The sequence below is a fragment of the Bos javanicus genome, chromosome 4 (assembly GCF_032452875.1).
Source record: "Bos javanicus breed banteng chromosome 4, ARS-OSU_banteng_1.0, whole genome shotgun sequence".
Lineage (NCBI taxonomy): Eukaryota > Metazoa > Chordata > Mammalia > Artiodactyla > Bovidae > Bos > Bos javanicus.
This window is the reverse complement of record NC_083871.1, coordinates 57,024,291-57,039,839: the sequence shown is the minus strand read 5'-3', so window position 1 is coordinate 57,039,839 and position 15,549 is coordinate 57,024,291. Positions and strand designations below refer to the sequence as shown.

The following is a 15,549-nucleotide window of genomic DNA, read 5'->3' as shown; positions in this document are numbered from 1 at the left end:
AGAGACGTGAACTCATTTGCTGAGGCTGATGGAGCTACTGAATGACAGTGGTGGGTCCTCTGACTACAGAGTCTGACCATTTATGTACTATAGAATGGTACCTATAAGACAAGATATACATCTTGAGTATGGAGAGAATTTCAGATATATTTCATGGACCAGAATTGGGTCATGTAAAAAAAAAAAATCTGCGAGCTAGGACATGGAAGCAACCTAGATGTTCATCGATAGATGAATGGATAGAGTTATGGGCTGTTTGTGTGTGTGTGTGTGTGTATGTATATATATGTATAATGGAATATTACTCAGCCATTAAAAGGAAAGCATTTGAGTCAGTTCTAGTGAGGTGGATGAAACTAGAGCCTATTAAGCAGAATGAAATTAGTCAGAAAGAGAAAAACAAATATCATACATTAACACATATATATATATCAGAGAAGGCAATGGCACTCCACTCCAGTACTCTTGCCTGGCAAATCCCATGGATGGAGGACCCTAGTGGGCTGTAGACCATGGGGTCGCTAAGAGTCGGACACGACTGAGGGACTTCACTTTCACTTTCCCCTTTCATGCATTGGAGAAGGAAATGGCAACCCACTCCAGTGTTCTTGCCTGGAGAATCCCAGGGACGGGGGAGCCTGGTGGGCTGCCATCTATGGGGTTGCACAGAGTCAGACACGACTGACGCGACTTAGCAGCAGCAGCAGCAACACATATATATGGAATCTAGAAAGATGGTACTGATGAACCTATTTGCAGGGCAGCAATGCAGACACAGACATAGAGAAGACCTGTGGACATAGCTGGGGAAGGAGAGGGGTGGGACTAATTGAGAGAGTAGCATGGAAACATATACATTACCATATGTAAAACAGACAGCAAGTGCGGAATTTGCTGTATGACTCAGGGATCTCAAACCAGTGCTCTGTGTCAACCTAGAGGGGTGGGGTGGGAGGTAGGAGGGAGGCTCAAGAAGATGGGGACATATCTACATCTAGGCTGTTGATATATGGCAGAAACCAATAGCATAGTGTAAAGCAATTATCCTCCAATTAAAAAATAAAAGAAATCTGTGCCTCACCAATAATATTCACCACTTTTTCTTAAATGACAGACTTGAGTATACCGAAAAAGAAGGTAGTTTAGGCAATATAAAATTTATACAGAAATGAAGCATTTAATGAAAATGGAGAGTTTAACTGTGTGATGGTAGAAAAAAACATAAAACTTCAGTCAAGTAAGTGAGTAAGGCACCAGCAAGAAAGTCAACTTTATTTGAACTTAATTACTATGAAAAGACTTTTTGTATTTAATCACCAGGATAAGGCTTTTTTAGAAGCACTACTCTGCTGCTATTTTTTCAAAAAAAAGCCCACGCCAGCAGTTTGCACACACAAGCAGACCTATAATAAGCTGAGAACCCATTGGCAGCACTTAGTAGTAGGAATGTTAGTCGCTCAGTTGTGCCCAACTCTCTGCAATCCCATGGACTGTAGCCTGCTAGGCTCCTCTGTCCATGGGATTCTGCAGGCAAGATTAATAGAGTGGATTGCCCTTCTCTAGGGGATCTTCCCAACCCAGGGATCAAACCTGGGTCTCCTACATTGAGGGTGGATTCTTCAACATCTGAGCCACCAGGGAAGCCCTGGTGGCACTTAGGTCATATTAAATATATTCTCTGATAAGAATGAAATACATTAACAGATTAGCCTTAAAACTTAGAATACAGTAGTAACCAAAGTAGCAAAACTTATATGGGAAATAGTCAACAAAAGGACTATGTCATTTTCACTGGCCCATGTAACTTACACTCTCCTGTAGATTAACTGACATATTAATATGTAAATAGGGCTTCCCTGGTGGCTCAGATGGGCAAAGTCAACTGAAAGCCTTCTGAAAGGATTCATCATTCAAGAGGCCATTAAGAACACTTGTGCTTCATGGGAAGATGTCCAAATAACATTAACAGGAGCTTGGAAGAAGTTGATCCATCCTTATGGGTGAGTTTGAGGAATTCAGAACCTCAGTGGAGACAGTAATTGTACATGTGGTAGCAATAGCAAGAGAACTGGGATTAGAAGTGGAGCCTGAAGATGTGACTAAATTGCCACAATCTCACATTTATTTATTTATTTATTTTTACAATCTCACATTTAAACCTTGAATGGATGAGAAGTTGATTCTTAAGGATGAGCAAAAGTGGTTTCTTGAGATGAAATCTACTTCTGGTGAAGATGCTGTGAAGTTGGTTGAAATGATAACAAAGGATCTAGAGTACGATATAAATGTAGCTGGTAAGGAGGAGTTTGAAAGGAGGAGTTTGACTCCCATTTTGGAAAGAAGCTCTGATGTGGGTAAAAGGCTATAAAACAGCATTGCATGCTATAGAGAGATCAATCATGTAAAAAAAGTCAACGAATAGAGCAAATTTCACTGCTGTCTTAGCTGAAGAAACTGCCACAGCCACCTAAGCCTTCACTAACCACCATCCAGATCAATCAGTAGCCATCAATATCAAAGCAAGATAGTTCAGTTCAGTCGGTCAGTCATGTCCAACTCTTTTGTGACCCCATGAATCGCAGCACGCCAGGCCTCCCTGTCCATCATGAACTCCCGGGGTTCACTCAGACTCACGTCCATCGAGTCAGTGATGACATCCAGTCATCTCATCCTCTGTTGTCCCCTTCTCCTCCTGCTCCCAATCCCCCCCAGCATCAGAGTCTTTTCCAATGAGTCAACTCTTCGCATGAGGTGGTCAAAGTACTGGAGCTTCAGCTTTAGCATCATTCCTTCCAAAGAAATCCCAGGGCTGATCTCTTTCAGAATGGACTGGTTGGATTTCCTTGCAGTCCAAGGGACTCGCAAGAGTCTTCTCCAACACCACAGTTCAAAAGCACCAATTCTTCAGCACTCAGCTTTCTTCACAGTCCAACTCTCACATCCATACATGACCACAGGAAAAACCATAGCCTTGATTAGATGGACCTTTGTTGGCAAAGTAATGTCTTTGCTTCTTAATATGCTAACTAGGTTCGTCATAACTTTCCTTCCAAGGAAAGTTTTTTAATTTCATGGCTGCAATCACCATCTGCAGTGATTTGGGAGCCCCCCAAAATAAAGTCTGACACTCTTTCCACTGTTTCCCCATCTATTTCCCACGAAGTGATGGGACCAGATGCCATGATCTTCGTTTTCTGAATGTTGAGCTTTAAGCCAACTTTTTCACTCTCCTCTTTCACTTTCATCAAGAGACTTTTGAGTTCCTCTTCACTTTCTGCCATAAGGGTGGTGTCATCTGCATATCTGAGGTTATTGATATTTCTCCCAGCAATCTTGATTCCAGCTTGTGCTTCTTCCAGCCCAGCGTTTCTCATGATGTACTCTGCATAAAGTTAAATAAGCAGGGTGACAATATACAGCCTTGACATACTCCTATTCCTATTTGGAACCAGTGTGTTGTTCCATGTCCAGTTCTACCTGTTGCCTCCTGACCTGCATACAGATTTCTCAAGAGGCAGGTCAGGTGGTCTGCTATTCCCATCTCTTTCAGAATTTTCCACAGTTTATTGTGATCCACATAGTCAAAGGCTTTGGCATAGTCAATAAAGCAGAAATAGATGTTTTTCTGGAACTCTCTTGCTTTTTCCATGATCCAGCAGATGTTGGCAATTTGATCTCTGGTTCCTCTGCCTTTTCTAAAACCAGCTTGAACATCTGGAAGTTCATGGTTCATGTATTGCTGAAGCCTGGCTTGGAGAATTTTAAGCATTACTTTACTAGCGTGTGAGATGAGTGCAATTGTGCAGTACTTTGAGCATTCTTTGGCATTGTCTTTCTTTGGGATTGGAATGAAAACTGACCTTTTCCAGTCCTGTGGCCACTGCTGAGTTTTCCAAATTTGCTGGCATATTGAGTGCAGCACTTTCACGGCATCATCTTTCAGGGTCTGAAATAGCTCAACTGGAATTCCATCACCTCCACTAGCTTTGTTCATAGTGATGCTTTCCAAGGCCCACTTGACTTCACATTTCAGGATGTCTCGCTCTAGGTGAGTGATCACACCATCGTGATTATCTTGGTCGTGAAGATCTTTTTTGTACAGTTCTTCTGTGTATTCTTGCCACCTCTTCTTAATATCTTCTGCTTCTGTAGGGTCCATAGCATTTCTGTCCTTTATCAATCCCATCTTTGCATGAAATGTTCCCTTGGTATCTCTAATTTTCTTGAAGAGATCTTTAGTCTTTCCCATTCTGTTGTTTTCCTCTATTTTTTTGCAATATAGTCCACCAGCAAAAAAGATGAGGGCTCAGATAACGGTCAGCATTTTTTAGCAATAAAGTATTTTTGGATTAAGATATGCACATTCTTTTTTTTCCAGACATAACACTCCTGTACACTTAAAAAAACTATAGTATAGTGTAAACATAACTTTTATATGCACTAGGAAGCCAAAAAATCTGGGTGACTTCCTTTATTGTGATACTGACTTTATTTTAGTTGTCTGTGGTATTTTAGTTGTCTGTGATATCAAACCACAGGTTTGATATCTTTACACAAATCCCCTCTCCCTGATATTCCCAGTCCTGTACCCCAGTTTATACACATCCACACTCTGCCCTTTCTCCCCTTCTCTGGTCCTTGACTGGTCTTCCCACCTGCAATTTCAAGCTTGTTTCCTGATACCTCCTAAGGGACCTTGATCCAGACCTCCCTTCTTCTCTGAGTATACCCTTTCCTATGTTACTGGATCCTTCCTGTCAATTCTTAGTAAGCTCAAGCTTCTTCTACTTCAGTTCCTTAAAAAAATAAAAACAAAAAAACTTCAACAGACACCTTGCTACATACCGGTGATTAAAAAATTGGAAACAAACAGAATACTACTAATATTGAAGTTCATGAGAATGGGTATAGAAAAGTGATTAGGGATATGATGCCTGATGAGACAGCATGTTAAAATATGGTCTCACTGTATATACCAGCTGTGTGGCTTTTGGCAAGTTATTAATCTCTCTGATTAATAAGTTTCCTCATCTGTAATAATGAGGACATAGTTAGTTTTCTGCATCTGTAGGCAATACATCTGCAGATTCAACCAACTGTAGACAGAAAATATTCAGGAAAAAAAAAACTCCAGAAAGTTTTCCAAAAAAGCAACTATTTAAACAGGATTTATATTTTATTAGGTATTCTAAGTAGTCTAGAGATGATTAAGAGTATATGGGAGGATGTGCATAGGTTATATGTAAATACTATGCCATTATATAAAACGGACTTGAGTATCTGTGGATTTTGGTACCTGAGGGGTGTCCTGGAACCAATTCCCCACAGATACCAAGGAAAGACTATATTAATAGTGCCTGCCTCCTGGGGTTGTTACAAGGGATACGTAAGTTAATATTTCTTAAACAGCTTAGAACAGTGTCTGGCACATGGTAAGCAATATGTAAGTGTTAGTTAAATGAAATGAATAGAACTGAATAAAGTACAATTACAGATGCTATCTAGGGAATTGATTCCCGACTTTTCTAGCTATACCCTTACAGCCTTGAGAAATTACAAACTTTCAACCAGACAGATGTGCTCTAAAAATATTTTACTCATATAAAACTTAATTTAGTAAATATTTTTTAAACTAAAAAATTCTTTTATGGTGAGAAATTATGTCAAAGACTGGGAAAAACGCACTCAAGAAAAGTATGTTATTTCTCCTTATAACTGAGTCCAGAGTATAGCTGTACCCACCATGCAAATGATATAAAACAAATGAGGAGGAAAAACTGGAAAATAAGCGCGGGCTAGGTGTACGTTAGCAAGATGCTGTTAGAATAAGTCTGAATCTTTCCCGTACAGTAAGAGGAGTCTGCAACACGTATTAGAGGCTTAATGTTAGAGGCCATCTTCACGCAGAAACTGTTTGGAAATACGAATGGGCTTTCTAAATATCATCCAGCATCAATGACAAACTGTTCTAAGTTTCTGTCAGAGAACATACCCCTCCTGGTGCTGTGGAAATACCATGTGCTTCACTGATCCACATGGTGAACTAGAAGGGAGTAATTTTCACGTGCTGACTCCTTTTGCATTTGACATCTCCAAGTACTGACTCAAGGTTTTCATCACGGGCACAGGGCAAGAGTCAGTGCTATTTTGCTATTCTTCAAGTATCTTGAGAAGGACTCAATTTCTAAAACAATTTCTATAGTATAGAATATTTCTGAGGCTTTATATTAGTTTCAGTGTTATCATTACCAATAACTTGTAACAATTTATTATCAAGGCTACCAGTGTCTGGAGCTTTCACTCTGGCTAATGAAATCTTGCTCAGTGATGGAAATGTCCAGAAGCCCTTGATGAGGCTGATGGGGTGGTGTTCAGAGGGCAGACTTTGGGGCCACATGGCTGGCCTGCCACTCTGCTTCACCTCTTACCAGTTTGGTAAACTCAGGCAAGTTTCCTGACCTTTCTGTGCCTGACTTCCTCACCTATACAGTGAGTGCATACAATATATTTCAAGTATTTAAAACAAATTCTGGAAGACATGCTTAATAAAATGCTGGCTGTTTGATTCTTAGAGGAAAGAAGTTAAATGAATAAATTCTAGCCAGTTGTCTGCCTTATGAAAGCAATAAACGTATTTCTTTGCTAATCAAACCTCTACGGGCTTTGTACATGTTGGACACAACTGAGCGACTTCACTTTCACTTTTCCCTTTCATGCATTGGAGAAGGAAATGGCAACCCACTCCAATGTTCTTGCCAGGAGAATCCCAGGGATGGGGGAGCCTGGTGGGCTGCCGTCTATGGGGTCGCACAGAGTCAGACACGATTGAAGTGACATAGCAGCAGCAGCAGCATTCCCTGAGTTATACCATCTTTTGCCTACTAAATTTCATTGTTTGGATTGGACTTCAAATGCTGAAAAAGAAAGAAAAATCATGATCTCTTCAGCAAATAAATTACAAGGAATTTAAAAGAGAGAGAGGGAAAGGAAACTACATATGAAAGGTGACCCGTGAAACTTAACCATGCAATGGGTGGACTTTATGTGGGTCTCATGAATCACAAATTCCTTATTTAGAATCAGTAAAACAATAATCATCGGTCAATAGCAGAATAAAATACTGACCAAAAACAGATATTTGATGATGTTAAGGGAATATTTATTGGGGGCGCGGCAGGGAAAGACAGTGAAGCCTGGTGCGCTGCAGTCAGTGAGGTTGTGCTGCAGTCAGTGAGGTTGTGCTGCAGTCAGTGAGGTTGTGCTGCAGTCAGTGAGGTTGCAAAGGCTTGGACATGACTTAGTGACTGAACGACAAGAATGTTTTTAGAGTTTTTTTCTTTTTTTTTTCAGATAGGTGTACCCTGAAATATTTACATATGAAAATTTGACCTCAGGGATTTGCCTCTGTATAAGCTGGGAGCAAAGAGGAGGACTGGAAAGGTATGTGCTGAGTCGATCACTGTTGTCACTGGTGGTGGGTCTGTCTGTGAAGCTTTATGACACTATTCTACTTTTTACTACATCTGAAATTTTTGAACGTAAGAAGTTTAAAAAAAAAAGTATGAGTTGACCTTAAAATACTCACACATCCATTGCTTTCTCTAAACCTCATCTGTTATAGGTGATAGTGATGTTATTTACCTCATTGTTTCTAAGATTACATGCCAGAGCACACTGGAGGGTTTATCTTACGGCCTGCCACGTGGTAAACCTGCAAATGTAACTCAAGGAAGTGAGAAGCAGTTATAATCTCTGTATGTATGCAAATCAAGAAATGAAAAAAATATACTGTTATACTTAAAGGAGAAAAACTGCTAACGAGAAAAAAATAACCCACACATCTCACACTGTATTCGCTGTTGGGCGTAAGAAGAAATACAACAATGCCTCAAATACCTTATTTTGGCTTTACACTACCTTTTTCTGAGAAGATGCAACTATTTTGCAATGCTCAGCTCTGCCAGGAGCAATGAAGGAAACAAGACTTGTCACCAGTTTCAAGATGAAGAACAAGACAGCAGTTAAGTTAAAGGGTCAGGGCAGCAGCTTTCAACTGCAGAGACAAGAATCAAGCCTGTCCTCAGATCTGTGCATCCCAAGGTCTCTTCAAAAGGTAAGTATGAATCCAAGCTACTCATAGCAAGGTTTTGAACACTCCCTAAAAGAATAATCACCACCATGTGAAACCTCAGAAAGTTAAGAAAAGAAATCTGAGATCCTTCCAAACACCTAGTAATTATGTATTTTCATTCTTCCTCATTCTTTTGTCAATCAGCTTCATAGAGATGAAGAGTTTGACAGCTGAGAGCCCATGGCCAAATTCATCAAGTGGAAGCAGGAGAGAGAGATTCAGGCTTGATTTCTCCTAGGGACATTCTATATCCTGTGTGTCACAGAGGGAAATGGAGACTAGAGAGAGAGAGGAAGCAGGATGGGAGTGGTAGAGGGAGGAAGGGGTAAGATGGAGAGAGGGGAAGCCTGGAGGGTGGAGGAGGGAGTCAGGCACAGATATAGCCCAATCACATCACAGGCCCAGCTGCTGGGTGGAACCTATGAACTACTGAAAGAGTATTTTGGAAATTCTGCATCCAGGTTTTTTTCTTGCTTTCACCAAGTAAACAGGAATAAAAGAGGAGGAACTCTATCAATCAAAGCCTGAAGGAACATTTCAGAAAATCTCAAAATGTTTATAACAAGACAAAACTGAAAGACAAGCTAATATTAATCTTCAGATCAGATCAGTCGCGTCCGACTCTTTGCGACCCCATGAATCACAGCACGCCAGGCCTCCCTGTCCATCACCAACTCCCGGGGTTCACTCAGACTCATGTCCATAGAGTCAGTGACGCCATCCAGCCATCTCATCCTCTGTCGTCCCCTTCTCCTCCTGCCCCCAATCCCTCCCAGCATCAGAGTCTTTTCCAATGAGTCAACTCTTCGCATGAGGTGGCCAAAGTACTGGAGTTTCAGCTTTAGCATCATTCCTTCCAAAGAAATCCCAGGGCTGATCTCCTTCAGAATGGACTGGGTGGATCTCCTTGCAGTCCAAGGGACTCTCAAGAGTCTTCTCCAACACCACAGTTCAAAAGCACCAATTCTTCGGTGCTCAGCCTTCTACACAGTCCAACTCTCACATCCATACATGACCACAGGAAAAACCATAGCCTTGACTAGATGGACCTTTGTTGGCAAAGTAATGTCTCTGCTTTTGAATATGCTATCTAGGTTGGTCATAATTTTCCTTCCAAGGAGTAAGTGTCTTTTAATTTCATGGCTGCAATCACCATCTGCAGTGATTTGGGAGCCCCCCAAAATAAAGTCTGACACTGTTTCCACTCTTTCCCCATCTATTTCCCACGAAATGATGGGACCAGATGCCATGATCTTCGTTTTCTGAATGTTGAGCTTTAAGCCAACTTTTTCACTCTCCACTTTCACCTTCATCAAGAGGCTTTTGAGTTCCTCTTCACTTTCTGCCATAAGGGTGGTGTCATCTGCATATCTGAGGTTATTGATATTTCTCCCGGCAATCTTGATTCCAGCTTGTGCTTCTTCCAGTCCAGAGTTTCTCATGATGTACTCTGCATATAAGTTAAATAAGCAGGGTGACAATATACAGCCTTGACGAACTCCTTTTCCTATTTGGAACCAGTCTGTTGTTCTATGTCCAGTTCTAACTGATGCTTCCTGATCTGCATGCAAATTTCTCAAGAGGCAGATTAGGTGGTCTGGTATTCCCATCTCTTTCAGAATTGTCCACAGGTTATTGTGATCCACACAGTCAAAGGCTTTGGCAGAGTCAATAAAGCAGAAATAGATGTTTTTCTGGAATTCTCTTGCTTTTTCCATGATCCAGCAGATGTTGGCAATTTGGTTCCTCTGCCTTTTCTAAAACCAGCTTGAACATCAGGTAGTTCACGGTTCACATATTGCTGAAGCCTGGCTTGGAGAATTTTAAGCATTACTTTACTAGCGGGTGAGATGAGTGCAATTGTGCGGTAGTTTGAGCATTCTTTGGCATTGCCTTTCTTTGGGATTGGAATGAAAACTGACCTTTTCCAGTCCTGTGGCCACTGCTGAGTTTTCCAAATTTGCTGGCATAATGAGTGCAGCACTTTCACAGCATCATCTTTCAGGATTTGAAATAGCTCAACTGGAATTCTGTCACCTCCACTAGCTTTGTTCGTAGTGATGCTTTCTAAGGCCCACTTGACTTCACATGAAAATATTAATCTTAGGTCAATGCCATTTGAAAATTACTGGCAAAGGGGAATGTATATTCCTCAAAAACTTTAGCTGAACGGGAATGAGCAAAAGCATGACCTCCTTTCTCCATTTTACATTCCATACGGTTCATTAAATATTTTTTGAGACCATACATGACACAGACAATGTTACAAAGCCATTGGTTAAATTACACTACCTGGAAACCAAACTTTCTAATACACTTCAATGTGTAAGCAGGTATTATCTCTAAGGAATCTTTCACACCTCTAAAGTCAGTGCTAACCTGTAACATGGATCCTTTTTTCGGGCCTTTATCTTCCCTTTTTAGTGTTGTTGATTTGGGAAGGGGAAAGCGTCTTTTAACTCACTGACTCATTTCCTGCAACAGTGTATAAAGTAGATTTGAAACTGTATTCCCATCATTACTTCCACATCTCATAAATCTTGCACTTGCTGTATAAACCAACACCTTTAAACTCTATGGACACAGTTCACTGTTAGGAAGTAGAAAGTATACTTTCTAGCAGGCAATGAATAACATATAACCTAATTCAAAGATTTTATGGCTATAATTGCATTAAAAATAAACTTCACATAGATTTCCTTAAAAAAAGATTTTCTTTTTACCAGAAAAGAAATACTCCAGGATTAGTTTGTGTTTATAAAATAATATGCAGCTCATTGTTGCCTAAAATTGTCAACACTTATTTTATTAATATTTTTTAAAGTGGGGTACAGTTGGATCATTATGTGTGATTTGTGGTATAATTTTAATTCTAATTTCAAATTAAATTTTTTTCATGTAAAAGATGGTGTGGATTGTGCTCAACTTTAAGATTAAAAAGTTTTTACACATAAAGAAGTCTCAAAAAAGGTTAAGACTTCTGGATAACCACCAAAACATCCATTGTAAGTTTTTCTTAAATACTGAAAACTTGCCATAAGAGAACTACAACAGGTAAGACAGAGAAAGAAAAAAGTGTATGTGAAAACTGTTTATTATTTCCTACCTCTGAAACTCTAATGGAAAGGTTTCCAAGTATTTAGTTTTTCCTCAATATCATTTGATGTGAACAGGGTAAGAATAATTTAACTGTTTACTGAAAATTTGAAAAATACAATGTATTAACCTTGAGATGCAAATGAACTTCAGGGTTTAGAGATATTATGTCTTTTTTGCATTATCAACACAAAACAACTCAAACAAATAACAGACCTGCTATCAATGACATATTTTCATTTAATAATAATTATGGTTCTATGGCCTTTTTGAGTTTTTCAAAACAAACATTTTCATGACTCATCTCATTTAATTTTCAGGGAAACCTCCAGAAGGTAGGAAGCTTAGAAATTCATAAAGTTCTAGAGATGAGAAAATAGACTGATAGAGTAAAAGTGTACAAGGTCACACATCCCAGAGTTTGCCAGTTACAGACACCCACCACTCCACCATTAAGAAATTCAAGTCATACCTCCACATGCATTTACCTGATTGGCCGATTCTCTTTACTGTCAAACAGTGAAAAGATGACCTCAAGCTCCTCTCCCAGGTTGGAACACATGAGACTCTTCATCTGCACAAAGAGGTGGTGACTGCTGGCCTGCACCGGGGTATCTTTCTTCCGATGTCGATGCTCCATCTGTATGACACCCACCCAAAAACAAGATCAGTGTAGACCGAGGGAAACAACAGAACCCAACAAACTAGTTAGCTATGGTGTGATCATAACGTCCTGTGCTATTTTTTTGGCTATGGATTTGGTATCCAGTTGGATGTTAAATTCCAAATTTTCTTTCAACTTCTACTGAAGTCTGCAGACCATCAAGCATCCTGCTTTAAGAAGATTTGTTTCTTAATTATTAACATTAAAATGATACCAACTCACAGACAGTGTGAAATGCAAAGGATTCTACTGGTCCCTTGTCAACTCCCAGGGTGAGAACAAATTATTGGTCATCTTTTAAAACATCAGACTAAATTAAAAATCTAACTGATCATTTCACTGATGGGAGCTAATGTAGCTATGATTTCACTTTTCTCATAATTAAAAGTTCTTTTAAATTATACTAAAGTTTTGGTAGTTTTCCAAGACAGGCAGTGGCAAATGATATTCAACCATTAGAACATGAAAATGCTTCTAACCTGATGTGGAGATACAGGGAGGCAGACCTACAAAACTCAGTGAGTGTCTAAAGGCAGGAATAGTCTCTGTGTCCATCTCTAGTTTCTCTTTTAATACAGCTAGCCTGGGCTACACGTGAGAGGTGGGACCAGAAGTAAGAGTTCCCACATGCTAAGGAAGGAAAGGAATCACCCAGGGTTCCAGGGGTGAGAACATGGAAATGATCATTTATTAGCATGTTTGTTATGTGTCTATAACATGCCCAGCACTGGGAATGTGATGATGGGTAAACACAGAAATAGCCTATGCCCTTGTGGAGCTTTTCTACTAGGAGCAACAGCTATCAACAAAACTGTCCCACATGCAGATAGAAAACTACAACTATGATGAATGGAGGATCTGACTTGTGTCTGAGCAGTCAGAGAAGGCATCTTGGGAAAGCAACACTTTAAGAGCTAAAGGGTGAGAAGGAATTATGAACCATCTAGATAGTGCTTCTCAAATTACCTGCAGTCAAGGACCAGGCTGTTTTCCCCTCTAATCTACTGCAGGTTGATATTTTCATAAAATACAATCAAAATGCCATGGCAATGTCAAAACGTCATAAAGGCTTCTGTACATTTCCTCACCATTTTTCTACTTGGATCAGTTACAAACAGTTCATGATTCAGCCAGCTCTTGGACCACACTGAGCAGAACTGGCCCAGGGTGAGAGCACAGGGCAAACATATAGAAAGGCGGTGTACTAACAGAACAGGTGCTAAGACCTGGACGATTACTGCTTTCATAACGGACTACTAAAGAGGGCACTTCTTGTGGATCACTTGACAATTGAAAGAAAGGAAGGAAGAGAAAAAGAAAGATGGAAAGAAAAAGCTTGGTGCTTAACTTCAAAGGAGTCATATCTTTGCTTGAAGTTAAGGTACAAAACTCTATGTCTACCTCAGCTACCTTTTAATGTTTCTAAGTATAGTTCAAACACTAATGATTAACTAACCAAGATTTGAATGCAAAAAATGCTATTTACATTTACAGTTATAAATGCAACAACATAAAATCACCAGAATTTTTTTTCATGCTTTTATCATTTAATCTGAACCACTTGAAAAGTAAGTAGCTTAAAAAATGCAATTAATATATCTATAATTGTTGTATACTCAACAGGTACACTGAACACGCCTCTGTAAAAGTGAGGAGTAAGTGCATTTTCTTTTAAAGTGGAAGTCAACATTGTGGTATGTGTTGGCCATAATTACCAGGAAAAGCTTCCTGTAGAGAAAAAGAGCACAATTCTTTTTTCTATGATGGTTGCTCTATTTTTCACTTTAAATATTCTTTATAACAGGGCAAAGGAAGCATCATACATTCATAAAACTCCATCTCTTTAGTTTCTCAAGTAGTTTTTATTTTCTGAAATTGCTAATTTATTTACTGATTTACTTAAAAGTTCAGGGTAACAAAGCACAAACTTCTATGAAGAAATGAGTAACTACTAAAGGTTAGAGCTGGAAAAACAGATATAAGAACTAGGAGATGTATGTTCTTTACTTCAAACAGTGCAAAGTTCCCAGCATCCATCATGACATTCACTAAACACTGAACGGAAGAATTAGCTCCCTTACTCATGCAGAGAATCCAATATATCTAGATCAGTGGTTCTCAACCTTGGCTGCACTTTAGAATCACCAAGAGAGCTTTTAAAAAATACTTATGTCCAGGTCTTATCCCAGAACAATTAAATTAGAATTTCCAGGGGGTGGGGGTCCAGAGAGGAGAAGTTTTAAAAGCTCCCCAGGTGATTCTAATGTGCAGTGAGGGCTGAGAATCACTGATTGAGATCACGCGAAGAGAGATGCAAATCCTAGCAGATTGAAAAATGTATTGTTACATCTTTTGTATAATTACTGCCTTGAAACATTTGGTTTCTGAAATTACCTCTCTTCCCTCACCTATAATGTTTCCAAGCCTAAGATGGATTTGAACTTGAGTAGGTTATGAGGACTTGTTTATCTTTTGGTAATTTACTACTTTGGAGAAGTGCTAAAAATATCTCTGTGAAGATATTATTACAACAGCAAAATGAAAAAGGCAAGTCCATACTTCAAGAGCCATGATTTGATAGTTAAAACACAGAAACAAAGCTCTGTCTCTGAAATAGACAAATCTATCTCTGAAATAATTTACAGTTATAAAGGCACTTAGCAGTTACTCTAAATGTAATTACATTTTAACTAGACCTTTGGGGAAAGAAAGAGATGTATTCCAAAGACTTAATAAAGTGATACAAATTTTTGATGCTCACCAATGCATCAATTACTGGGTGAACTGTCTATATATTCCAGGGTTCTCACCTTCAGCACTACTGATAATTGGGGCTGGTATTCTGTGTTGTGAGAGCTTTGTGGGATGTTTACCATCTTCTGGCATGTACCCACCAGATGCCAGTAGCACCTCTCCTGACCCCCTGCTCCACACCATCCCCAATTGTGACAATCAAAACTTGTCTACAGACATTGCCAAATGTACCCTGTTCTATGTTCGATAACCACTGGCCTACCCACTAAGGATCACACAGCAAGCTGCTAACGTGATCTTACAAAAACAAAGAAAGTTTCCTAAAAAGATTCTCCTTATGCACAAATTAACTAGAGAATCCAGCCAATAAGGTCTTCTTTTATTTACCGAAGGATCAAGCTCTGGTCATTGGCAGTAAACCAAGTGGACATATGTTAACACTGTGAGGCTTAGCACATTTCGCTGCTTAGATGAACACAATTAGGTGAGAAAGATCTGCTAACAAGGCTATCAAAAAACCGAAAACAAGACTTTCTTTTTTTTTCTAATGATGCAATATGGAATTAGTAAGATGCAAACACCTGTGTTTCAAATATGACATGGCAAAGACACAGCAAAAGAAGAGAAGTAGCAACAATTAATCCAATGTCCTGTGTTGGCACATTTTACCTCCATGACAGGATCCTTGATGCATGAGTGACAATAAATCACTACCCCACCCCCAGCCACACGGGATTTGGTGGTGGTGCCTGCCCACTCTCCTAGATGAAGTCAGCACAGTCAGTCATGTTTACATAGAGAAAAGGGCCAGTGCTACAGACAACCTGATTACTGCTGCGCCAGGACATAAACAGGAACTTGAAGCTGCCTTAGAGAAAAAACATGTCCTTCTGAAGTTTATAAT

At 39.6% G+C, this 15,549-nt stretch overlaps 1 protein-coding gene across 4 annotated transcripts in view; it reads right to left on the bottom strand.

Annotated features, from left to right (window-relative positions):
* Positions 1-15,549, bottom strand: part of DOCK4 (dedicator of cytokinesis 4) — a 481,885-nt gene that overhangs the window by 244,952 nt on the left and 221,384 nt on the right. For all 4 annotated transcript variants that reach the window (XM_061414091.1, XM_061414095.1, XM_061414093.1 and 1 more), the window contains exon 8: positions 11,716-11,867. In XM_061414091.1, coding sequence (XP_061270075.1) covers positions 11,716-11,867 — 152 coding nt within the window. The remainder of the gene's footprint in view (positions 1-11,715; positions 11,868-15,549) is intronic.